Source organism: Heloderma suspectum, chromosome 1, assembly GCF_057233095.1.
Source record: "Heloderma suspectum isolate Gila_16-S chromosome 1, 16-S_ref, whole genome shotgun sequence".
Lineage (NCBI taxonomy): Eukaryota > Metazoa > Chordata > Lepidosauria > Squamata > Helodermatidae > Heloderma > Heloderma suspectum.
In genome coordinates, this window is record NC_139458.1 from 372,108,056 (window position 1) to 372,134,839 (window position 26,784).

Here is a 26,784-nt window from a genome sequence, read left to right on the forward strand (position 1 = left end):
TTTAAGGTTTCCCCTACAAATTTTGTAGGGGAACTATAAAGAACTAGTCACTACAGTGGAAATGTACAAAAGTGTTGGGGTACTTCCAGTAGCAACCATACAATTATACTAGTGGTGATGTTATAGTATGCACACACACACTCACCTGGAAAATGAGGTATGATTTTATCATTTATTTTGTAAGCAACACCAACTTTAATTTCGGGAAATACATCCAAAATATCCAATTTAGTAAGAGCCAATCTGTTTTAAAATAAAATATTGACTTTTTAGTTATATGTAGACAAACAAACAACTAGATTACACATTAAATTTACCTTTTGAAAATGGTATGAATTTAGTATAGAATGGATATAAATCTGCATCATTAAAAATAACAGCTTTTATCTCTAGAACTGCCATGTCAGTCAATTGCTCAGTCACGGCAATATGGTCAATTCACCACCTATTTGACTGCAGTCATATATTCCATGAAGCCAAGAGTGTGTTTAGGGCAGCAGCTTACTTTTACAGCTGGCATTAGAAATAGACTTTTAATAGCTTCTGCTACTTCGCTTTTTTCTATTTTAATAACATTGATTTTAAACTTTTGTAAGAATAGGTAAACCTTGGTGTTCCAAGATAAAAGCCAAAGAGAAGAACAGCTCAGGGAAATTGGTCACATTTATAGGAACCCTACCTAACTTTGTTAAAAGTTTTAAAATTTACTGAATTTATTAAAATCAGTTGTAATAAGTTACATCCAGTCTATCACTGATTTCAGATACTGGTTTACATCTAGCCCTCCCCACCCACTAGATGGCAGCGGAAGGGGGGCAGGGAGCTCACAGAGCAGGGCCTCCAATGTTGATCTATGCACACTGGTAGACTGATATGGGAAGAGGTGATCCTTCACATATTCTGCTCCCAGACAGTTTACGGCTTTGAAAGGGTCAACACCAGCACTTTAAATAGAGTCTAGGAACAGATAAGCAATCAATGGAGCTGAAAGAATATTGGAGTTACATGATATGTGCAATATATACCGGTTAACAGCCTAGCTGCTGCATTTTGAACCAGATCTTAGTTTCTGGACATATTTTTTAAAGCAAAATAACTATACATAGATCAAGAGTACTTCTATCTGCATTAAGCTTCAGTGTGTTCAGCCACATCCAGTCCTTCACTGATTTCAGATACTGGTTCAGAACTGATACAGTTCTCCCCACAAGGATCAGATAGAAAGGCAGAGACAGGGAGCTCAGTATCATCAGTATATTACTGACACTTTAGCCTATCTGCTTGACCTCGCCCAAGGTTTTCATGTAGATATTAAACTTTACGGGAGAGAAGATGGCACCACACATACCAAAAGTCACAGAGTGGAGCACCAGTTCCCAGCAAGACCTTCTGAGACCCACCTTCCAGGAAAGATTAGAATTACCAAAGCTTAGTGCTCCCCAGCCCCAGCAAGGTACATAGTCAATTATATCAAAAGCTGTTGAGAGAGCCAGAAGAATCAACAGGGTTGTGCCCCTATCCATCTTCCATGGTAGGTCATCCACTAGGGCAACCAAAGGAATCTCAATTCAAAAACCAAGCTGGATGCCAGATCATCATTTTTACTCAGTCTCCTCGAGGAAAACCTGAAGCTAGGCATCTCTCCAGCATCAACCCAGGGATTTGGAACTAGTAAATAATTAAGTTAGTCACAACAGCCTCTTTCAATGCCTCAGGGACCCTGTCTTCTCTAAGCTAAAAGAGAATTGAAAACCCCCCAAGCCAAATCTAAAAACCACAGCAGATGCAGGACCTACAATCAGCCCATCCACAACTCTGCCAACATTACTCTGTTTCTCACAGTTTTTTCCAAATAGGGTAAGCTTAGGAAACAGTAGTTGGGATACCAAACAAGACTTTGATATTGCTTTAAAAGAAACAGATGAAAACATTTGGTGCTATTAAGCACCCTTAGAAGGTACTATTACTGTAAGATTTTCCCACGTAAATTCCACAGTACAATTCAAACACAGACACGTAAACATTTAGCATAATATACTTTCCTCAAGCCCCTTCATGGATCACTGCCTTGTTGTGGTGAAGGGGCTTGCGTAACTCAGTGAAGCCATAAGCTATGCCATGCAGGGCCACCCAAGACGGACAGGTCATGGCAGAGAGTTCTGACAAAATGTGGTCCACTGGAGAAGGAAATGGCAACCCACTCCAGTATTCTTGCCAAGAAAACCCCATGGAATGTATCACAAGGCTAAAAGATATGACGCCGGAAGATGAGCCCCTCAGGTCAGAAGGTGTCCAATATACTACTGGGGAAGAGCAGAGGGAATTTCCAAGTAGCGCCAGAAAGAGTGAAGCAGCTGGGCCAAAGCCGAAAGGACCCTCAGCTGTGGATGTGTCTGGTGGTGAAAAGAAAATCCGATGCTGTAAAGAACAATATTGTTCAGGAACCTGGAATGTAAGATCAATGAATCAAGGTAAGCTGGAGGTGGTCAAACATGAGATGGCAAGATTGAACATCAACATCTTGGGAAGCAGCGAACTAAAATGGACAAGCATGGGTGAATTTAATTCAGGTGACCATTATATCTACTACTGTGGGCAAGAATCGCTTAGAAGAAATGGAGTAGCACTCATAGTCAACAAAAGGGTGGGAAAAGCAGTACTAGGGTACAATCTCAAAAATGATAGAATGATCTCAGTACAAATCCAAGGCAAACCATTCAACATCACAGTAATTTAAGTCTATGCCCCAACCACTGAGGCCAAAGAAGCTGAGATTGATCGGTTCTATGAAGACCTACAACACCTTCTAGAACTAACACCAAAAAAAAGATGTCCTCTTCATCATAGGGGATTGGAATGCTAAAGTAGGAGGTCAAGAAATAACCAGGATAACAGGCAAGCATGGCCTTGGTGTACAAAACGAAGCAGGACAAAGGCTATTAGAGTTTTGCCAAGAGAACACACTGGTCATAGTAAACACACTTTTCCAACAGTGCAAGAGGCGACTCTACACATGGACATCACCAGATGGTCAATATCGAAATCAGATTGATTATGTCCTTTGCAGGCAAAGATGGAGAAGCGCTATACAGTCAGTAAAAACAAGACCTGGAGCTGACTGTGGCTCAGATCATGAGCTTCTTATTGCAAAATTCTGGCTTAAATTGAAGAACGTAGGGAAAACCACTAAACCGTTCAGGTATTACCTAAATCATATCCCTTATGAATATACAGTGGAGGTGAGGAATAGATTTCAGGGATTAGACCTGATAGACAGAGTGCCTGAGGAACTATGGACACAGGTCCAGGAGGCAGCAACTAAATTCATCCCAAAGAAAAAGAAATGCAAGAAAGCAAAGTGGCTGTCTGAGGATGCTTTACAAGTAGCTGAGGAAAGAAGGGAAGCGAAAAGCAAGGGAGAAAGGGGAAGCTATATCCAACTGAATGCAGAGTTCCAGAGAATCGCATGGAGAGACAAGAAGGCCTTCTTAAATGAATGCAAAGAAATTGAGGAAAACAATAGAATGGGAAAGACTAGAGATCTCTTCAAGAAAGTCGGAGATATCAAGGGAATGTTTTGTGCAAAGACAGGCATGATAAAGGACAAAGGAGGCAGGGACCTAACAGAAGCAGCTGAGATTAAGAAGAGGTGGAAAGAATACACAGAAGAACTATACAGGAAAGATCTGAATGTCCTTGATAGCCATGATAGTGCGGTCACTGAACTTGAGCTGGACATCCTCGAGAGTGAAGTCAAGTGGGCCTTAGGAAGCATTACTAACCACAAAGCTAGCGGAGATGACAGTATTCCAGCTGAGCTATTTAAAATCCTAAAAGATGATGCTGTTAAAGTGCTGCACTCAATATGCCAACAAATTTGGAACACTCCACAGTGGCCACAAGACTGGAAAAGGTCAGTTTACATTCCAATTTCAAAGAAGGGCAACGCCAAAGAGTGTTCAAACTACCATACAATTGCGCTCATTTCACATGCCAGCAAGATAATGCTCAAAATCCTACAAGCTAGGCTTCAGCAGTATGTGAACTGAGAACTACCGGAAGTACAAGCTGGGTTTTGAAGAGGCAGAGGAACTAGAGATCAAATCGCCAACATTCGCTGGATCATGGAGAAAGCAAGAGAATTCTAGAAAAACATCTATTTCTGCTTCATTGACTATGCTAAAGCCTTTGAGTGTGTGGATCACAACAAACTCTGGCAAATTCTGAAAGAGATGAGTACCAGACCACCTTACCTGTCTCCTGAGAAACCTGCACGAGGGTCAAGAGGCAACAGTAAGAACCAGACATGGAACAACCGAATGGTTCAAAATTGGGAAAGGAGTACGACAAGGCTGCATATTGTCGCCCTGCTTATTGAACTTATATGCAGAGTACATGATGAGAAACGCCGGGTTGGATGAATCACAGCTCGGAATTAAGATTGCTGGGAGAATTATCAACAACCTCCGATATGCAGACCATACCACCCTCATGGCAGAAAGCGAAGAGGATCTCAAGAGCCTCTTGTTGAGGGTGAAAGTGGAGAGTGCAAAAGCTGGTTTGAAAGTCAACATTAAAAAAACTAAGATCATGGCATCTAGCCCCATCACTTCCTGGCATATAGAAGGGGAAGAAATGGAAGCAGTGACAGATTTTACTTTCTTGGGCTCCAAGATCACCACAGACGGTGACTGTAGCCATGAAATTAAAAGATGCTTGCTCCTTGGGAGGGAAGCTATGGCAAACCTAGACAGCATAGTAAGAAGCAGAGACATCACCTTGCTGACAAAGGTCCATCTAATAAAAGCTATGGTTTTCCCAGTAGTAATGTATGGCTGTGAGAGCTGGACTATAGGGAAGGCTGAGCGCCAAAGAATTGATGCTTTCGGACTGTGGTGTTGGAGAAGACTCTTACGAGTCCCCTGGACTGCAAGGAGGTCAAATCAGTCAATCCTAAAGGAAATCAACCCTGACTGCTCATTGGAAGGACAGATACTGAAACTGAAGCTCAACTATTTTGGCCACCTAATGCGAAGAGAAAACTCCCTGGAAAAGACCCTGATGCTGGGAAAGATTGAAGGCAAAAGGAGAAGGGCATGGCAGAGGATGAGATGGCTAGGTAGCATCACCGATGCAATGAATATGAACTTGAGCACACTCTAGGAGACAGCGGAGGACAGGAAGGCCTGGTGTGCTATGGTCCATGGGATCACGAAGAGTCGGACACGACTTAATGACTGAACAACAACAACTTTCCACAAGAAAGGGATATCATTACAATTGGTGCAGCCAGCTTATAAGTCTTACATCAGTTCTGTAACTTTAAAAATGGCTATGTTTTTTATAGTAGAACCTGGAAAATATGGTTCTTTGCTACTGGAAGGGGTGGTAGTTTCATTCCTGTGACTTCATAATAATTCCACAAAGTACTATATCTGTGCATATGAAGCTCATTTTGCCACCACTGGAAACTACTTACGCAGTAAATCCATTGATCATATGAGCATATCTAAGCAACATAAGGTCCAGCCAGCCACATCTTCTCTTTCGACCCGTTGTCACACCAACCTCTTTTCCTCGTGTCTGTAGCAACTCTCCAATTTCCTAAGCAACAGAAGATAATCATGCTTGCATTTTGAAGCAGTATTACTTATTTCCACTTATAAACAGCATTTCTGGCAATAGAAAGAAACAGAATATATTTTACATTCCCAGCTCCACAAGGTGCACCAAACTATTAACAAGGTTGAAGGATATAAATACAGGAGCTACCTTTGTAAGGCCAGGAATCAGTGTGAAAATACTGGTTGAGCAGGCCAGTTTCTCTACACTCCATGCTGATTCCACTGTATAATGCCTACCTGCTACCTCATAGGAGTGCTGTGGCTCAGTTATTGTTTGTGAAGCTCTGAAATCCTTGGCCGTCTTAAATTGCTAGTCCTCTTAATTCAGCTTGGAATCAAAAAGGCAAGCGGGATCAGGTGCATCACCACTAGTAATAAAGATTCTGCAACTGGAACTTAGTTAACAATTCGGTTGCTGATTCATAAGCAAGAACAGAATTCAGCTTGCTCTCCGACAGAAATATAGGCTCTGCAGGACCGAGGAATAAGCAGTAATTAAAAACCTTTAAAAAGCACAAATAAACCCTCAAGTAGCAGTTCTGTGGAATGAGGAAGTTATATTTTAGACATATAAGAATGCAATATCTATAAACTTACCTGAAACAGTACAGCCATGCATAGCTTAAATATTTCTGAGAATTACACATTTATTTACTTTGTCCTAATAACACATTTACTTTAATAAGATACTTACATTGTCTTGTTCTGTAGGAAAGGCACCAATTCCAACTCTAGTTGTGTATGCTTTCACAACTCCATATACTTCACCAACATTCTGAGGTGGCATTCCCAGCCCAGTGCAAACTCCTCCCACAGTGCAGTTTGATGAGGTCACAAAAGGGTAAGTCCCTGTTTGTGGGAGGGGTAAGGGAGAGAAGAAATGAATGAACTAACAGTAACATAGTTTTATAAAATGTGTGCGGATGCTCAGTACTGCATTATTATATTGTAAGGTAACTGAGCAGCAAAGGCAGTTTGGATCCCCGGGGTACTATTCATTTTGTACAACAGTATACAATTCCACTAAGTTGTAAATCACAGCAGATCCTTATTCACATATTATGGTCATGGTGGATATTTATTTAGTTAATATGAATATGCTGCTCTTCAGTTTAAAAAATAATGGCTCACTCCAGGAAAGTTTCCAACTCCCAGCAAAGGTCACACTTTATAGCTAAACATTTGTAATTCAGTGACATTGCTGTTTACTGAGGGGAATTTTTTGTGGTTTATGACCTCCTCCCCTTCCCCTTGCAGCGTCCTATGCTGCCCCTGCTCCCTGCATCTGCTCCAGAGGATCCCAGAATCCTCTGGAACAGATTTTGAGAGCATGCTGGGGGGCGATCTCCCCCCACCCCATTCCATTGATGGAAGCCATTCTGTCAGGGGGAGGCATTAATTGGATGTTACCTATGGATTCGATGCATTTACGAAGTTTACGCAATACAAACATAACTTGCAACCACTCACTTTAACCATACATAAACCTTTAAATACACATTTCCAAGGGTTCACCACTCCTGCCCTACAAGGAATCCGCATAGCAAATACTTCATACGTTGCAATTATGGCAAGCACAAAATGAACTCTTTCCCCAAACCAGTAGTCTTTATACCTACCAAAATCAATGTCCAGCAGTGCTGCATTTGCACCCTCTACTAAAATTTTCTTTGGTGGGCCATGCAAAGCTTCATACATAAAATATACACCATCCCTCACCATTGGTTTGATCCTTTCAATGTAACCCTAAAACAAACAAATATATTCTAGAGATTAGGATTAAATTAGTAAATTATGATTTGCAATATTTTTAAAGTAAACCATAGTTAGAAAGATGAATTGTTCTAGCCTCGTAATAAAGCCAAACTCACTTCCATTTGCAATTTATCGTTACTGCCCCCCCAATGTACACATCATGGAGCAGTAACTTACTTTAGGCAACACTGAGAGTTCTCTCTTACATTAAAAATGAAGAACAGCCCTGCTGAATCAGACCAAAGATCCATCTAATCCAGTACCCTATTTCCAACATTTGCGAGCCAAGTACTCCCAGAAAGATTGCAAGCAGAGCTTGAAGGCAATAGCCATCCCCTGTTCTTTATCCCCTAGCAAGTAGTATTCAGGGGTACACCATCTCTGAATCTGGAGGTTCCATTTAGGCATTTTTAGCAGTGGATCTTGTGGCAGCGAATTCTGCAATTTAATTGTGTGTTGTGTGAGTAACCTCCTCACTTGACCATGAGTGGGTGTCCACAAGGCATGACAAGAGGCTGAGGCTAGCTTTGACAGGTAGCAGATAATACCTGTCTTTTATCCATCCTTCATGGGCCAGACTATCCCCCTAAGGCAGGGTGCAGAACTAAATCCAGCCCTCTGCGTTTCCCTAGATGGCCATGCCCCCTCCCCTGGCCCCACACACTTTCCCCAAACTACAGATTGGTGGTTTCCTGGCTTCTGTGCCTCTCCTGAGGCTTAGTCACTGGCAGTAAGAGCTTTAAGATAAAATGTGCTGGGTTTGACCCTACCCCTTTTGCCTTTGAGCCCACCCACCCCTGGAATGTGGCCCCTGAGATATTTTCTTTAATGCAATTTGGCCCTCAGGCTGAAATATGTTCAATATTCCTGCTCTAAGGCTCTGCCCTCTTCCCTAAAGAGGAGAAAGCCTTACAGAACTAGTCCTCTGACCTGGAACCTAGACTCTGTCATCTCTCAGTTAGCGTCTGCCTTGTGCATGTCTGCACCGGTGATCAGGCACAGGAGAGCATGGCACTCCTGTTTTAAAGGGGACCAGTTTCTCAGGGGAATCTTGGGGTCTCAGTTCAGGGGGCCCTGGCTGACAGGGTCTGGCTCAGTGGTGGGGCCTGGGTTCAGCATCTCTGTGGCTTGAACTACTTGTTTTCCAGATCAAGCTGGTTCCTTCTGCTCTGTGTCAGAGTCAGGATCTGTTGTTCAGAGTCGGTATCATGACACTATTGTCTGTCCTGAATTTGACAATCAGTTTCTTTGAGTGACCCCAACTTCTATTATAGGACAGGGAGAGAAATGTCTGTCCACCCACTTTCTATGTACCATGCATAATTTTATAATTATTCATGGTAGAGATGGTATCAACCAGGGGTTTTCTGATTCATAGCACCAGTCTTTCAAGCTACTATGCTACACCAGTGTGGAATATGCACTTTTAAAAGATAAGACACTGCAGGGTTCTTTAACAGAAATATATTATTCACCACACATATATCCAGTTTGCACAATCACTGTGGTAAGCTGTGGTGCATGCTGGGTGCCATGGGCTGTTGTTGGGTTATCTGAGGGTTGTTTCCCCCTCAAACAAGCCATGCTATCTGTGTTCGGACAAGACAACAAGCTGTACCCAGGCAGGTAGTTAGGCAAATGGTGCCCGGCATGTGCCATTAAAGCTACCTTTAATCAGTAAATAGCTCACTGCAGAAGTGAAGACTGAGTATTGTGCTAAAGCTACCTGGCAACTTTTTTTCTAACTTCTCAGGAGCTCTCATGCAGGTAACTTAGTAATCAAAGCCAAAAGTTAGTTTTGATTGCTGTGTTATGCGTCAGAGGCAGCTTAAAAAAATCTCTCTTGTTAGAAGTAACATACATAGAAAAATCCAGCTGCATACAAACAAATAACTCCTATAATTTTACCTTGAGTCTTTTCAATTCCCCTTCGATGTCTATCTCTAAAGTAGGGTAAATAGACTTGTATTGGTTGGCCAACACTTTGAATCTAAAAAGTAAAACAGTTAATATTTGTATTCTATTATACTTGTAACATTTTACACAAACCTTTAACACAGATTTTCACTTGAGATGAGAGAGAGAGAGAAAATTACGAATGAGAGATCCAGTAAGGATTTATTAGAATACAAAATCAGAATCTACAAATAAGTATACTGATAGCCCTTTTAAAAAGTATTTGAAACGTAACATTACTCTAGAGAAGTGGTTACCTTTCTGAAAATTCATTGAAGTCAGAAACTAGATCACACATTCTGAGCCCACTTCGAGCTGCTTTAGAAGAATACACTGGACCAATTCCCTTTTTTGTAGTTCCCAAGCTTTAAAACACAAAAATAAAAAAAACACACACACATACTACACAATCTGGTGACTCTGAATCAAAACATGATGACTAATTTGTTGATACTAAAATTTAAAAATATAATCATTTTGGTAGTTTCACTCACTGGGGTCAAACACGCCCCCATGTGAGCACCCATAGGAAGGGGGAGGACTGAGAGAGGCAGAACCCAGGGAAGTGGTGCAAGAGGTGGACAACTATCTCCAGGAGTATTAATTGTAACAGCGATATACAAATACTTAAAAATACATGTAGCAACAGGCTGATCACTAATTCGCTTTCAGACCTTAATGATACAACATATAAAACACATTTATAATATCACAATGCTTAAATACATTTGTTTAATATGCATTTCTATGCTAATATCTTTGCGTTTCAAAGGAAGCCCAAGCTTCCTAATGCAGAGAATCTTAATTGTGTGAATCTTAGCATGCTAGATGTGCAAGCTCTGGGTAGCTTAAATAAGAGCACTATGAATTGCTGTGACCTTACCAGCAAAGCAACATACAGCAATATATATCTCAAGCATGGTGCAGAGTTGCTGAGATTATTAAAATGATGCTGATTCGCTGAGATAAGCATTCAATGTGGGCAGTACAGTTTATGCTTAAGGTTAAGGTTATTTGCAGTTGGAAATGTGGAATTTGTTATGTGCCCTGCAGTATGTTACTCTTCTTTGGTGCTCAAATTAGTCAGTCATTGAACATGATAAGCAGAAAGTATTTGCCTATCTCCTCCAAAAGTCTATAAAACTGCCCAGCTGATCTGCACCAAGATTTACCACAGTAAATCAGCCAGTGGCATAAGACAGGGATGGTTGGAAAGTAGATCTCCAGAAGTTTTGGATTTCAGCTCCCAGCATTCCTGACCACTGGCCATGTTGGCAGGCGCTCCTGGGAAATGAAGTCCCGAACACCCGGAGATCTATGTATATCCTGCCCACCCCTGGCATAAGAGAGGTAGGGCAGACAGAAATGTTATAGATTGTAATTATAAGAGTGTGAAGAAATCACAGGACACGAAGGGATGCGCAGAGGAATGCTAGCACAGCCAGTTGCTAGTCTAATATAACCAAATGAGATAGAGAATTGGTGAAATTATTTTTTAACAGACCCAACCAGATTTTGTTTTGTCTATTCTGTTACATTATACAATATCAGTATAACTACAAATACCCTAATTTACTGTAAACAGGTGACAGGTTCTGGAGTGTAGAAAATGTTAACAGGACAACCAGTCTTCTCACAAAATGATTTCCCTTCCTAACAAAGCCAGTGCAATTACTGTAGCATGTCACAGTAGAGCAAGGACCTAGATGTCTTGGATCCATTTCCAATGCACTTCCTGGGACATGAAATGGCAATCACAGGACTTATTGAGGTGATTGCAGGGATCACGTTTGTCCTATTTTGACATCTTTAAGAGGACACTGTTGGTAGTTTGGTACTGCTCCCCCCCCCACGCCCCCAAATTCCTCTGTCTTGGTAAAAGGCAGTATTCCAAGCTTGCTTTTTGCCTCTTTAAAGGCAGACAATCAATTGGATTTTTTTTAAAAATGAGCTAATTTATCAGACATTTGACAAGGCTGTTTGGTACTGCATGGATAAAGCTGAAACCAACATCTTTATGAAAAGATCAAGAGGAAAAAAAACTTGGCTCCACTAATTTTATCATTGTTCTTGTTACGGATGACAGAATTCTGCACCGTCAACTGAAGTAACAAATAAATTCGTTCTGCCTCACTGACTCCCAAGATAGATTGCCAAGATCCTGGGCAGGATTCCTTTCCCCACTCCCACCACGACAATTCTGATTGCTCATGATGTTGCATGAATTTTAAGTGCTGAAACCTAGGAATAGCTTCTCAACCATGGCACAGGACCCGAAAATTTCCCAACTATTCAGGACCATAACACTGTCATTTCATCATATGAGGATGATGTAGGTACCCAAAACCCTCACCTAGTATTAGCTATTTTTCCGTGTTCTGGTCAAGTATTCATTATAACACTGGCACAATTCCAAACATTGAGTCCCAAATCTCCGGAAGACACCCACAGTCTTCTGTACTCTAACAAGCTATATGATCCAAGAGGTTTGGATATATTTCCTGTTCCTGCTCAAGAACAAGATTTATATAATTGATAAACATTTTTAGATTCATGTTGTACCTCAGTAACAAGAACAATACCTTAATTCACTTTTCAGATATGCTGCTCGGGTTACATTTTATGCTCTGGCAGCAAAATCATCCAATGAATTAAAAAGATATTCAGGGTTACAATGTAAGAATAAAACTATTGCATAAAACATACATCTGTTGTGCTTTCCACTGTTAGAGAGACTTAGACTTTCGTTGCACTGTTTGGGCTGAAAATAAGCTACTTTTGATTCCTTTCAATTGCCTTCCTTAAAAGTATAAACAAATAAATGGGAATTTACAGATGTTCCAGACTTTCTGCAAGAACATTCAGAAATAATATTACAAAGCATCTTTAACAGATTCTGGAAGTGAACTGCTTGAAACCCCCTTTGTTGCACTAAAAATTTCTTCCATTATGAAACGGTTAAGACATTTGACAAAACAAAACATACTTCTTTCCTGCTTGCTCTTGCCTTTGTTGTTCCTGGATGCCATCAGCCGCTTGATGGAAGTCAAATACTAGGAAATTTGAAAGGGACAAAATGACCTCTGCTGTACACATATCTGTACTATGTACCAAGCTAAAATAAATTAATATTTCTAATTGATTTATGCCAAAATGTTATACATTGTGGACGTCATTATTTTCATTAGCTGTATAAACAAAGTAGAAAACACTGAGAGAAAATACATCTGTTCTGTAAAATATGCACTTTGATGTGTGAACACAGGAAAGTCAAGGCAAATATAAACTGTACTATGTTGCAAATCCAGTAATGTCATTCAAAATTATTTTCAAAATTATTATCAAAAATATTCTTGCTCGACACAGAAGATATAGAGCCAGGTCACATGTAGCAACAGCCATGGATTAAAGAACCCATGGGCTGTCAGGGACAAGTGAGAGATAATGGATGGAGGGAGCAATCCTATGGCTGCTAGACAGCAGCTCGATGGCCACAGAATATGTTGTTTTCCAGGAACTGACCTCGGAGCTTGTGCTCTCCGAGGTCAGTTCCCAGAGAACCGACCTCCCCCAACTCCTGCGCTATCTCCGAGGCAGTGTGGAACAGCCCCATCCTCTGTGCTTGCAAGAGGAGCATGGAGCGGCCGAAAAGGGGCATGGCTGGGGGTGTTCTGGGGTGGGGAGTGCGGAAATGCCTGCACGACACATCCTATGTGTCATACAGCAGCCTACTTCCCCGCTCCATTCTCCCGTGACTACACAGCCGCAATCGGCTGTCTAGCCAAACAGGCAGGGCAGGAGAAGCGCGAAGGTAATGATCCACTCCATGCTTCTCCTGCCCTGCTTTGGATAGGCGGTTGCCTCTGAGTTCGGAGGCAGCTGCCTATCTGGATAGGATTGTGCCCTAAACAACTTAGCAGTTAACCGAACAACAAATCATGGGTTAACCGCTGGTTAGCCCCTAAACAACCCAGTCCTCTGGGTTTGCATGTCATGTTCAACAACCTACAATCCAGCTGATTGTAGGTTGTTGATTAAAAGTGGAACTGGTAGGCACGCAGGAGGCAGCGTGCCTACTCTCCCACTCATGCACAACAGCCCATGGGTTATTTAACCCATGGGCTGTGGTTACATGCAAACCAAGTCAAGATATATAGAAGTCTCCTCAAAACACAGAATATCTTGTTATCGAAACATAGAAAACAGCAAAGAAATCAGCCCAACAGATGGTTGTAACCTCGGCCTGTTTTGTTATGTATGTTTTTTTATTGTTAAATTTAACCCAGGTAAGATAGGGTTAATAGTATGCCAGAGAGTGAGTGAAAAGTGGGAGGGGCCTGTATGTGTGTAAGGTTCTGAGGTTATATAAGGAATGAACTGACAGCTGGAAATCAGACAGGGTTTATGGATTGAAGATGCAACATCTAGGTAGTGGGGTTTGTGAGTGGGATTTTAGGAGGGGTAGAGTAGGTAGGGCAGTTAAGAACAAGCATTGATTAATAACAGTAACTTGTAACTTTCATGTTTTAAATACATTTTTGTTTTTAAATAATCCAAATTCCCACATGTTGTTTGATTTTATGCTACCTTTATTATATCTATTTCCTGGTTACTTGTCCTGTAGTGGGTTGAGAGAACCAATTGAGCATACTGAGTCTCTCTGGAACCCAGAGAAGGTAAAAGGGCTGCAGCTTGTGGGACATGGGTACAGCTGTCCCAAAGTGAAAGCAGGCGTTTCCTGAGGGGATTGTTTCTCAGTTTCAGAGGTGGAGGCTGGGGTAAAGGTGGAACCTGGGCAGGAATGCCACAGTGGTCATGCTTCATCACAAGGGATGACAGAGATTCAAGTACAGGCTGTCCAGTGATTTAATAAAAAAGCCCAATCCAGTCACGTTCTAAGCATGTGCTCTTCACTAAGGGATGTGTGGAATAATAACAGGTGGTCCCTCCCCTGGTGGTTGAAGTCACATTGGGCTCAAGAAACTGGGCTACTTTGCCTTCCCTAAATTGGAAAATAGATCAGATAACTAATAGTCCCATTTGTCAATGATAAACACCATGGAGATATGACAGGGCCCAAATCTGTGCCACACCTCCTGAGAAATCCCAACTCCCTTATCTGACTTTTGCTGCTATGTCGGCAGTTGCTGCTGTAGCAGTAGCAGGCAGGCCTCCCTGCCACCTTTATGGCACTTCGAACATCAGGCACCGTAAGATGACTACATTTCCCAGGGTCCCTGGTATCTGGGACTCTGCCATAGTAAATTCTACTGATTAGCTTAACTGATACACTAGAGAAGTGCCCCATCTCATATTCTCTCATGGGCTTTGTAGAAGATAGTGCAAAGGCAGATGAGAAATCCAAAATACTTCCCACTCTGTTTTCCAAACTTGATAGAGTGCTAGGATTAGTTTGTGGTGGTGACATGAAGTTATGTTGTGGGGCTGACATTGCTCATGCTGCCACTTGGCCATCCCTGAGCACAATTTGGTGGAAAAGCAGGACATAAATTTAACTAATAAAAATTACGTAGTATGCAGCACTGAAGACATAGCACACATCCATTTAAACAAAATACAATAAATGAATGAAGCTCTTTCTGCCAATAGCTCTCCCTAGGTGGATGGTTGGAGGATCATCTTCTTTCAGAAGAAATGTTATAAATCAATTACCAATTACCAAAAGTAACGTCCCATGTCTAAGAGTTTGGCTTCTACTTTGACAGCCAATTCAAGTCAATAACATTTGATACTAGAAAGCTAGAACTGGAATCTCAATCAGTGTAAATATTATGGGTTCTTATTTAGAAAATTGATTTGACAGGTATGTTACTAATAGTAATCACACTTGCTCCTGAATGGAGTCTTCAGATGCTACAAGACTGAGAAACAGCAGTTGCAAATTTGATAAGCCCCTTTTGAATTGACACCTGTTTGAATTCTTCAAACCCAGCTCCTTATATTGTGTTGGAGGCTGCACTCAAGTTCTCCCAAGATCTGCTTGTTGAGTAATGCAGTGTGGGTGAGTTTCACAGAAGTCCCATTCTGTGCATGGAACTTTCACATGCAGCCCTTTGAATCCCAGCCTACATTACTGCTAGGTGTTTATAAAGGAAAAACAAATCAGAGTTATCAGAGATAAGATAATATTATGAATAAATTTTATGTATTTTTACTTACCAATATGAGCTCTGTCAGATATAATTAATCTTTTTTCCCAGCCTTCTAATCCTTCAAAAAGAAACAGAATATTACAAAACATTCACAAATCAGTTATTTTTAATTTAAAAAAATTATTTAAAATGACTAACAGTGCAATCCTATGCATATTACTTAGAGGTAAATTATCTTGAGTCTGATGGTGACTACTCCCAAGTAAGTGTGCATAGGACTATAGCCTAATCTGATCTCTTGAAAGAAAAGACAGTTAAAAAGACACTACAAAACCGACCCCATGTATTTTTGAAAAAACAAACAAATTTCAGTCACTCTCTGGGCCAGTTAACATGCCAAGGTGACAAACTGTGGCTTAATTAACCCATGATATGCTGGGATGTGCACTGCAAGCAAAGCACTTCGACTTTCTGTAAATAACCTCTGATTGATCCAATTGGAGGCTGTGAGCGTAATGTGCAAACCTGGCCCAATGGGTTGTTTTTGGGCCAAACAACCCAGTGGTTAACCCACAGTTTGTTATTGGGTTAACCACTGAGCTGTTTAGCCCAGAAACAACAGATCAATTCTGGTTCAGATGTCATGCACCAAACCTCCAATTGGGTTGATTGGACGTTGCTTACAGAAATTGGAAGCAGCTCGCAGGTGGTGCGTGCCCCAGCAAAACATGGGTTATTTAACCCATGATTTCCCACATGACATGTAAACCGGGTCTCTGTCTCAACCATAGAATACCTTGACACTGGGACATCTGAATCCTCTAGCTTGCAATAAAAGCTCTAAGACAGGGACGGGCAACTTCAGGTGGTCTGGGGGCCAATTTTCACCTCCTGGACTGCCCTGAGGACCATAATCCTATTGCTGCTGCTGCACCACTGGCAAAAAAGTCATTGGTTTGCCACCAAAATTTGATGGCAAATTACGCCAGAGACTTAAAAGAACCATATTTAGTTTGAAAACAAAGCTAAATTTGGTACTTTTGAGTCTCCATACCTGTTTATTGCCAAATTTCTTTTTGAAAGTGGTAGATAACTGAATACTAATTTGTCATCCTTATCCACTGATTCCCAACATGTTTTTGCATTTGAGAGCATTATATGTAATGTGCCACATAATTCTAGGTATTAAATAAAAGGAATAATTAAATGTAAGGAATACATATTTTCTGAGGTAGAAACGCCTATGGGGATTACCTTTTTTTAATCAATGTGCTAATTGGGTGCCATAACGTAGCTTTCTCAGTTTGGTCCCAACAGCCATGCTGGCTGGAGATGATGGGGTTATAATCCAAAACATCTGGAGGACACCAGATTGGGGGAGGACTTGGAGTTCTGCTTCATGTCACTGTGACAGAATCCCTGCCTCCTCCTTACAAATAGTAACTTAGAAAGCTGTTCTTACCTTTTCCTTTTTTAACATTTTTCTCTGCTTCTTCAAACAACCCTGGCAAGTGAATTACCACACCATTTCCTGGAGAAAGCCATGAAAGAGAGAGTTCAATGAGAAGTGCAAGATATATTAAAATTATCTCCCAAAGTTCATCATTTTACTTTGGAGATGGGAAAAGTACACCAATATTATTATGCTTTTTATATTAACCATTTCAGTTAATATTCAGGGGCTGTATCCAATGGTGGATTTGCACTCACAGAAAGCGATTATACTTATGCAAGAGAGGGTGCCTGAATTTTGTCAATCCTCCCTGTTTAGTAATTATTTCTATAGTCCAAGAAAATCATTAAAAGAAAAAAGGAAATGCATCTTAATTAATTAGGCAGATCTATTTCTGAAAGGAAACTATGACTAGTAAATAGATTATGGATGGAGGGCAAGGAGAGAAAGAAACTGAGGAGGGAATATCACTTCACACATTTAATTCTTTTGGTGTACACCCAATATTTTTTTTTTGCTTTCACACCTAATAAACTTTGAACACAACAAATACATTTACAAACACATGCCTCATACTCATCAAGGAACTGGGATTAGCTGTAGCTCCCTGATAAGCACACCGAGGGGCAAGTTCAGGCTTAATGCTATATAAAGTGTGGAAAACCCTGCAATCTACTGAGTAAAGGTCAATCTATACCATTTCCCCAACAAAAATCACCCCCAAAACTGCTACTTGCCCTCTTGCTGGGGAGTAAAAACAGGTACAATATGGATACCTAGTTCCTGTCTCCTCCTCTCCACTGGGGCTAATAGCAGCATCAGGGATTTCCCAGCACTGCTTCGTTGATCAAATTAACAGCCCTTCAAAGGTGCTTTGAAGTAAAGAAAAATATCAGGAAATCTAATCATGGTTCTCCAAACGTGTAGCTTGGTCCTGAGAATCTCTATTGATTGCAGGAGGAAAGAAAAACAAAACACAAACTCCCAAATAAACATTCAAGCATTACTACAAATACCACCAGGAAATGTAACTGGAATGTGTTTAGATATGGATATGTGCATACCTGCTTAGGAAAGGAAGGAAATGCAGGCGTAGCCTACTGTATACATTAAGGGTGCAATCTGATGCATGTTTAGACAGAAAAAAGTCCTACAACTCTCAGGATCCCCCAAACGGCATAGCTGTCTGAGGGACGCTGGGAGTTGTAGGACTTTTTTTCTGTCTAAACATACATAGGATTGCATCCTAAGTGTAGCCATTTCACAATATTTTGATGTTGACAGGAGTGTCAAGAAACATTCATAACCTACTCTTCCATGTTTTTCAGATGAAGGGCCCTAAACTGCAGAGGTACATTTGATTTTTAAAAATTATCACTTACCAATAAATGCCATGACGTTTGGATTGATGATACCACTGGGCAAGAGATGAAAGTCATATTCCACCGAATCAACTACAACAGTATGTCCAGCATTGTTGCCTCCCTGCAGATTAGAAAGGATTTATTAATTATTCTCACATTAAAATTACCATGACCCTTTCATATATGCAGTTCCCATTTCTTTATAGTTAGAGAGAAAGCCAAATTGATATATTTTTTGCTTAGCCTGGCAGTATGGACAATAAATGCTCTTGAGTGTACCAACACTCACTTGACTGATTGTTTATTTAACTAGGTTTCAACTTGTCTTTTCATACACCCAATGTTCTTCAGTTGAATTCTCAATTGAATTTTCAGTTGAATTCACAAGGCACAATTGATTTTTGAAAGCAATAAGCTTTACAGTGTGCAGGCTGCATTCTGTTGTTCTAAGTACCTCATTTTATTTTTTTAATTAAAATTATTTATATCTTGTTTTCTAGGATAAAATCCTACCAAGGTGGCTTACAAGTTATACAACAATGCATTAATACAAACCACTATAAAACAATATTAAAAATAACTCATAAGGATCTGATCCACAGAGTAGCTGATGGCAGAAAGCTCTGTGGAGGAAGGGAGGAACCAGCTGAAACAGGGGCCTGAGGTGATTTTTGCCTGCCAGCCTCTCTTCTGGGATCTCTCCCACAGGGCAATTGGTAGTAATGGCCTTGCGGAGTGAGGGGACAGTTCAGCTGGGGCAAGGACCTGAGGTGTTCTTTGCCTGCCTGCCTTTCTTTAATACAGCCTTCCCCAAACTGGTGCCCTCTAGATGTTTTCATTAATTTAATACATTAAGGGCACAATCTTATGCATATTTAGACAGAAAAAAACCTCCTACAACTTCTAGCATTCCTCAGCCACCATGGCTGGCTGGGAAATGCTAGTAGCTGTAGAACTTTTTTCCGGCTAAACATGTATAGGATTGCACCCTAAAGTCCAATATTTTAGTCACCGCTTCACAACCATTATGCAAATGCAACACTTCTGATATAGTAAACCACTTGTGCAAGCACACCATTAAATGTAGCTATATTTACCCTGCTCTGAGATAAAAACACAGTAATGCTGAGACACTTGAACTGATGAAGTCCAGATACACAGGGGGAGGGAAGCATGAAAGGCATCCACAGTTCAAGCAGTAGAAATCCAAACTATGCTAATACACAATGAATATGAGAAGTTATATTATTTTCCTATGCAAATAAGCAATCAAGCATTGTATTTTTATAAGCTGTATTAATAGGTCAAGCTAGCATGAACTGAATTGTTCTAAGGAACTGAGGAAAAACTAACCGCTTGTAGAAAAAAACTAGGACACTCCTATGTGTGCTTCCTCAGGAGACCCACTGTGTTCAATGGGACTTACTCCCAGTGTGCATAGGACTGAAGCTATGCAACACGGTCTTAAGCATGTTTACTCAGAAGTAGGTCCATTGAGTTCAATGGAACTTGTTCTCTAGTAAGTGTATTTAGGATTTCATTCTATGATCAACAATACAGGCTTTGTTTAGTGGCGGTAGTAGTTGAATAGTGAGTAAAATATACAAATCCAGCCTTCCAGTTTTGTGAACATACTTGGCATATTTTTTCTGACAGAATTTACCTTGCAATAGTCCATGGTTTATAGCAGTATAGCATGCCATCTCCGGCATGTCTTAAAACCACAAGAGATTTAGAAAGCCCCCAGTACATTTGGCAGTAGTTTTCTCCACTATCCCACAAATTCATTTGTCTTACACATTTTACCTTGTCCAATCCTCTAGAATATAGAATTTAGTTTTAGGAAGGAACTCCAGAGCTCCAAAAGAGGTGGAACACCATTGTTTTTACTTTTTGCTTAAAACTTCCTCCAACACATAAACACAGTAACAAGCTTCACTTTTTCCTGGACTAAGTTTCCTCAGCTTCATTATCATGCAGCCAGGCAGCTAATATGGCTGATATTGGTAATTCTGAAAGGCATCACCCATTTGGGGCCTGGATTTCTGAAGGAGAAAGCACTAAGGTGATGGTGGGATACCACATTCAGCTGGTTCAATTGCTCCTGCTGCTCCATCTGGCTAAGTAACCCCTACTCCCACCCCAATCCCTACAGAAAAAGCCCCTGAAGAAACCTACATAGGCTCCATTGTATCTTATGACTCCTTCTACTCTGAGGTTCCCTCAAGCATCTTGGCACCCATCCTCCTTCTCTCCAAGTCTCATTCCCATTTACTGTCCCCCTTACTTTGCTTCTCCAACTCAGAGAATGGTTGGATAGGGCATTCTGTCCCCTGGACAGAATGGGGGAACTACAGCAGCAAAGGGCAGACCAGAAGCTTGAAGAGCAACAGCAAGATGAGGCAGTGGGAAATGCTGAGGTGAAGAAAAATGGAGTAGAGGATACTCCTTGGAAAACGGTGACAGTTAGGAGAAGAAGAACTAGACGCCACTCTGCACCAGTGGAAGCGGTGGAGCTGTGGAACCGATTCCAGGTACTTGCAGATGAGACTGGAGGACAGCCTGCAGAGGAAGAATCACAGGGGAACCTGCATGAGAGTGAGCAAGAGGCTAAAGGTCAGTCAAACAGAGGCGATGAAACCCAGGCCTACAAGAAGAAGAAGAGAAGAGTGGTAGTAGTGGGAGACTCCTTGCTGCGTGGGATCGAGACCCAAGTATGTCGCGAAGACCCGTGGACTCGCCAGGTATGTTGTCTCCCGGGAGGACAGATTAGAGACGTGACTGAAAGGTTGCCTGCACTCATAAAGCCCACTGACAGGTATCCCTTTCTTCTCATCCATGTGGGAACAAATGATACCGCCAAGCGGAGCTACGAAGAGATCACGTCAGACTTTGAAGCTTTGGGAAGGAAACTCAAGAACTTTGGGGCCCAGATAGTTTTCTCATCCATCCTTCCAGTAGTTAGAAGAGGGATAGAAAGGGAACGAAAAATACTCCGGGTGAATGACTGGCTACGAAGGTGGTGCCGACGAGAGAGATTTGGATTCTGGGACCACGGGCTATACTTCCTGGAAGATGGGCTGTTGGCTAGGGATGGGTTGCACCTCACAAAGGCTGGGAAGAATGTGTTTGGCCACAGCATGAAGAACTTCATCAGGAGGGCTTTAAACTGAATCCTACGGGGAAGGGAGATGTAATGTTGGGGGTAACAATGGACGTAGGCGCATGCACTGCAATGGAGAGAACAGCGCTGATAGCGCCCAATAATAGTCTTCAGACACATGTAGGAAGAAAGCCAGACTATGAAGCACATGGTCTTCGATGTCTATATACTAATGCCCAGAGTATGGGAAACAAACAGAACGAACTTGAACTCTTAATACAGGAGGGAAATTATGACTTGATAGGTATAACTGAGACTTGGTGGGATGACTCTCATGACTGGAATACAGCAGTTGAAGGATATAACTTGTTCAAAAAGAACAGGAGGAACAGAAAGGGAGGCGGGGTTGCACTGTATGTGAAAAATACATATCTCTGCACAGAAATACAGGAGGAGGAGCTTGGTAGCCCCATCGAGAGCATCTGGGTTGAAATAAATGGAGCAAAGAATAAAAGGAACCTGGTGGTTGGAGTCTACTACCGGCCACCCAATCAAGGAGAAGCCAAGGATGAAACTTTTGAAAAGCAAATAGCCAATGTTTTAAGGAAGCATGATGTAGTAGTAATGGGGGACTTCAATTTCCCCGATATTTGTTGGGAGACAAATTCTGCAAAACATGGCCCCTCCAGGAAATTCCTGACTTGTGTGGCGGATAACTTCCTCCTACAGAAAGTAGAGGAAGGAACTAGAGGATCGGCTATCCTTGACTTGATCCTAACCAACAGAGATGACTTAGTGGATAAAGTAGCAGTTACAGGAACTCTGGGGGAAAGCGACCATGTTGTACTTGAGTTCTTGGTTCTAAGGGAAGCAAAAGCCGAGTGTACTCAAACGCGTACCCTGGATTTTAGGAAAGCTGATTTTAATAAACTCAGAACAATGATCAGTAAGGTCCCATGGCAAGCAATGCTAGCGAGAAAAGGAGTCCAAGATGGGTGGGAACTTTTAAAAAAGGAAATTCTCAAGGCACAATCACAAACAATTCCAACAAGAAGAAAAGGTGGAAGACAACAGAAGAAGCCAATGTGGCTTCACAAAAAGCTTAGGGATGACCTGAAAACAAAAAAGGACACATATAGGAAGTGGAAAGAAGGCCAAGTAACAAAGGAAGAGTACAGGCAGGTCGCACAGAATTGCAGGGATGGCGTCAGGAAGGCTAAAGCGGAGAACGAGGTGAGGTTAGCGAGGGATGCTAAAAACAACAAAAAGGCTTTCTTCAGCTACGTGCATAGTAAAAGGCAGAGGAAAGAAATGGTTGTTCAGCTATTAAATAAGGATGGCAAAATGATAACAGAGGACAAAGAAAAGGCAGAGGTGCTCAATTCCTACTTTGGCTCAGTCTTCTCCCAAAAGAGGGTCTATGACCCCCCTGGCAAAGGCGAAGTACAGGCTGAAGGGGCAGGATTGCAGCTTGAGATTGACAGGCATATGGTCAAGGAACACCTCATTACTTTGAATGAGTTCAAATCTCCAGGGCCAGATGAACTGCATCCTAGAGTCATAAAGGAACTGGCAGAAGAGCTCTCAGAACCGCTGTCTATTCTCTTTGAGAAATCATGGAGGACCGGGGAAGTGCCAGATGACTGGAGGAGGGCTAACGTTGTCCCTATCTTCAAAAAGGGTAAAAAGGAGGAACCTGGGAACTACAGACCAGTCAGTCTGACATCAATCCCTGGGAAAATTCTGGAGCAGATCATAAAGCAATCCATCTGGAAGCACCTTGACAACAATGCAGTGATTACTCGAAGCCAACATGGATTTGTCAAAAACAAGTCCTGCCAGACAAATCTGATCTCATTTTTTGATCAAGTCACCTCCCTTGTAGACCGTGGGAATGCTGTAGACATCATATACCTCGACTTCAGCAAAGCTTTCGACAAAGTGCCCCATGATATCCTGATGAGCAAACTAGCTCGAAGTGGGCTAGATGAAACAACGATCCAGTGGATCCACAGTTGGCTACAGAATCGGACTCAAAGAGTGCTTATCAATGGGACCTTCTCAAGCTGGGGAGAGGTAACGAGTGGGGTACCGCAGGGCTCAGTCCTGGGCCCAGTGCTCTTCAATATTTTTATTAATGACTTGGAGGAGGAGGTGCAGGGAATGCTGATCAAATTTGCAGATGACACAAAATTGGGAGGGATAGCTAATACTTTGGAAGACAGAAACAAAATTCAAAGTGATCTGGATAGACTGGAGTGCTGGGCAGAAAACAACAGAATGGCATTTAATAGGGACAAATGCCAAGTTCTGCACCTAGGAAAAAGAAACCAAATGCACAGTTACAAGATGGGGGATACGTGGCTCAACCACACTACGAGCGAGAAGGATCTTGGAATTGTCGTCGATCACAAGCTGAATATGAGCCAACAATGTGATGTGGCTGCAAAAAAGGCAAATGCTATTTTGGGCTGCATTCATAGAAGCATCGCTTCCAAATCCCGGGAAGTACTAGTTCCCCTCTACTCAGCACTGGTTAGGCCTCATCTGGAGTACTGTGTCCAGTTCTGGGCACCACACTTTAAGAAGGATGCAGACAAGCTGGAGAGGGTTCAAAGGAGGGCAACAAAGATGATCAGGGGACTGGAAACAAAGCCCTATGAAGAGAGACTGAAAGAACTGGGCATGTTTAGCCTTGAGAAGAGAAGACTGAGGGGAGATATGATAGCGCTCTTCAAGTACTTGAAAGGTTGTCACAGAGAAGAAGGCCAGGATCTCTTCTTGATCATCCCAGAGTGCAGGACACGGAATAATGGGCTCAAGTTACAGGAAGCCAGATTCCGGCTGAACATCAGGAAAAACTTCCTGAGTGTCAGAGCAATACGGCAATGGAACCAATTACCTGGGGAGGTGGTGGGCTCTCCCACACTGGAGGCCTTCAAGACGAGGCTGGACAGCCATTTGTCAGGGATGCTCTGACTTGGATTCCTGCATTGAGCAGGGGGTTGGACTCGATGGCCTTGTAGGCCCCTTCCAACCCTACTATTCTATGATTCTATGATTCTATGAACTCCCTCTGGAACTGCTAGTGTCTCTACCTCCACCAGACATCCACAACATCCACAATCCACTCACCAGCTCATATAGGGCAAGTACTCACAGCCCTGTGGCAAGGTTTGCCGGCAGCACACATACCTGCCACAAACTCTCACTTGTGCTACAATTTAGAGTAAGAAAGAAACAAGAGGAGTTTTTTTTAACCTTTTCCATATCCCAGGGCAAATCAAAGAAATCCTTCTTTCTCCCTCAAGCTCTCTGTGTCTGCCAGAGAACTTGACAAGGGGAAGGGATTGGTTGCAAGATCAAATAGAGGCTAGCTATTAAACCCATCCAATTTTTATAAACTTATGTCATGGGAACTAAAGAAATGTTTTACTTAGGGGTGTAACTCCCCTTTACTCAGATTCTTGTGTTCCCCAAATATACTGCACTAAGCTACCCAGCCTTAGTTTTTGTTTGCTGCCACCAGTCTTCTATGGATGATTCCTAGTTCCCTTCAAAGGAGAATGCACTCCTGCTGAAGTATTTGAAGAGGGTAGATTGTTGGATCAACTCAGGACCACACTCTCTCTGGGTACTAGTTCCTAGCTAATCCTTTTGAAACTCCTCCCTGATCAGTATGGTAATTTCTTAGGCATGTAAGTGGGTTTTAGGAACTTGCAGACTCCCACCAGCTTAGAACACTTGAATATAGAAAATATTTTTTACTGAAATGTTTACCCACAGAAAGTTAGGGAAATGAAGAACACATGCAACTGGTGGGAAAAGGTACAGATGACTTCTATATAAAGGTGCTAAAGCAGACCCTACAGTCTTAACTAGTTACTCTGGAAACATACATATTCAGATAGACAGAAATTCTGCAGAAATGGGCAGGACTCTGTCCTTGGGCAGAAGCTAGTAGTGGTGGGAAAACAGCAATCTTAGAGCTGGGATCACAGGGGCCTGCTAATGATACCCAGTGAAATCACTTTCCTGGCACTAATAGCAGTACCAGAACAGCATTTCCCCCCATGCAGCCCAGCTGATCAGTAAGTAGCAGGTTCCCCATAGCTCTGCAGGCTGCACCAAGAGCAGCCAAGGGCTGCGTGCAGCCCAAGGTTTACCCCTGGTGTAAACTTTTGCTTGGATCTAAAGATCTACCTGCATTGCACTAAACAATTGGAGGAGGGGGCAGTCCCACCCCTGCAGCCCCCATGCATCCCTCAAAGCTACTCCTCTGGAGCTATTTAATAACTTTCTTTATTAAAATGAATGGGAAAATAAAGCTCAGAATAGACATTGAGTTCACAGTCCTGGGGAGGACATTCCAAAGCAGGTTTTGAGTCAGGCTCCAGATGCTCTCTGGAAAAGTGTTCACCAGAAGAAACTGTACCTCCTGGCATAGTGTCCATCAGATAAATTCCCCCACCCCTCCGAGATATATATATATATATATATATATATATATATATATATATATATATATTTGTTGTTGTTCAGTCGTTCAGTCGTGTCCGACTCTTCGTGACCCCATGGACCATAGCACGCCAGGCCTTCCTGTCCTGCGCTCTCTCCCGGAGCGTGCTCAAGTTCATATTCATTGCATCCGTGATGCTATCTAGCCATCTCATCCTCTGCCGCCCCCTTCTCCTTTTGCCTTCAGTCTTTCCCAGCATCAGGGTCTTTTCCAGAGAGTTTTCTCTTCGCATTAGGTGGCCAAAATATTTGAGCTTCAGCTTCAGTATCTGTCCTTCCAATGAGCACTCAGGGTTGATTTCCTTTAGGATGGACTGATTTGACCTCCTTGCAGTCCAAGGGACTCATAAGAGTCTTCTCCAGCACCACAGTTCGAAAGCATCAATTCTTCGGCGCTCAGCCTTCCTTATAGTCCAGCTCTCACAGCCATACATTGCTACTGGGAAAACCATAGCTTTGATTAGACGGACCTTTGTCAGCAAGGTGATGTCTCTGCTTCTTACTATGCTGTCTAGGTTTGCCATAGCTTTCCTCCCAAGGAGCAAGCGTCTTTTAATTTCATGGCTACAGTCACCGTCTGCGGTGATCTTGGAGCCCAAGAAAGTAAAATCTGTCACTGCTTCCATTTCTTCCCCTTCTATATGCCAGGAAGTGATGGGGCCAGATGCCATGATCTTAGTTTTTTTAATGTTGAGTTTCAAACCAGCTTTTGCACTCTCCTCTTTCACCCTCAACAAGAGGCTCTTGAGATCCTCTTCGCTTTCTGCCATTAGGGTGGTATCGTCTGCATATCGGAGGTTGTTGATAATTCTCCCAGCAATCTTAATTCCGACCTCTGATTCATCCAACCCGGCATTTCTCATGATGTACTCTGCATATAAGTTAAATAAGCAGGGCG

The 26,784-nt window shown here is 42.1% G+C and overlaps 1 protein-coding gene across 4 annotated transcripts in view; it reads right to left on the bottom strand.

Annotated features, from left to right (window-relative positions):
* ADSS2 (adenylosuccinate synthase 2) overlaps nt 1–26,784 on the bottom strand; it is a 57,916-nt gene that overhangs the window by 15,687 nt on the left and 15,445 nt on the right. Inside the window, exons 2-11 of one of the 4 annotated variants that reach the window (XR_014786809.1) lie at nt 18,284–18,386; nt 16,911–16,979; nt 15,516–15,566; nt 12,322–12,388; nt 9,593–9,700; nt 9,288–9,369; nt 7,244–7,370; nt 6,319–6,473; nt 5,480–5,604; nt 146–2,445 (exon numbers count right to left, since the gene is read on the bottom strand). Coding sequence is in view for 3 of the 4 variants with exons in the window: in XM_084828251.1 (XP_084684377.1) it covers nt 146–243; nt 5,480–5,604; nt 6,319–6,473; nt 7,244–7,370; nt 9,288–9,369; nt 9,593–9,700; nt 12,322–12,388; nt 15,516–15,566; nt 16,911–16,979; nt 18,284–18,386 (985 nt within the window). In the remaining variant the exon portion in view is untranslated. The remainder of the gene's footprint in view (nt 1–145; nt 2,446–5,479; nt 5,605–6,318; nt 6,474–7,243; nt 7,371–9,287; nt 9,370–9,592; nt 9,701–12,321; nt 12,389–15,515; nt 15,567–16,910; nt 16,980–18,283; nt 18,387–26,784) is intronic. The other 3 variants (XM_084828251.1, XM_084828253.1, XM_084828252.1) reach the window with 3 other exon arrangements.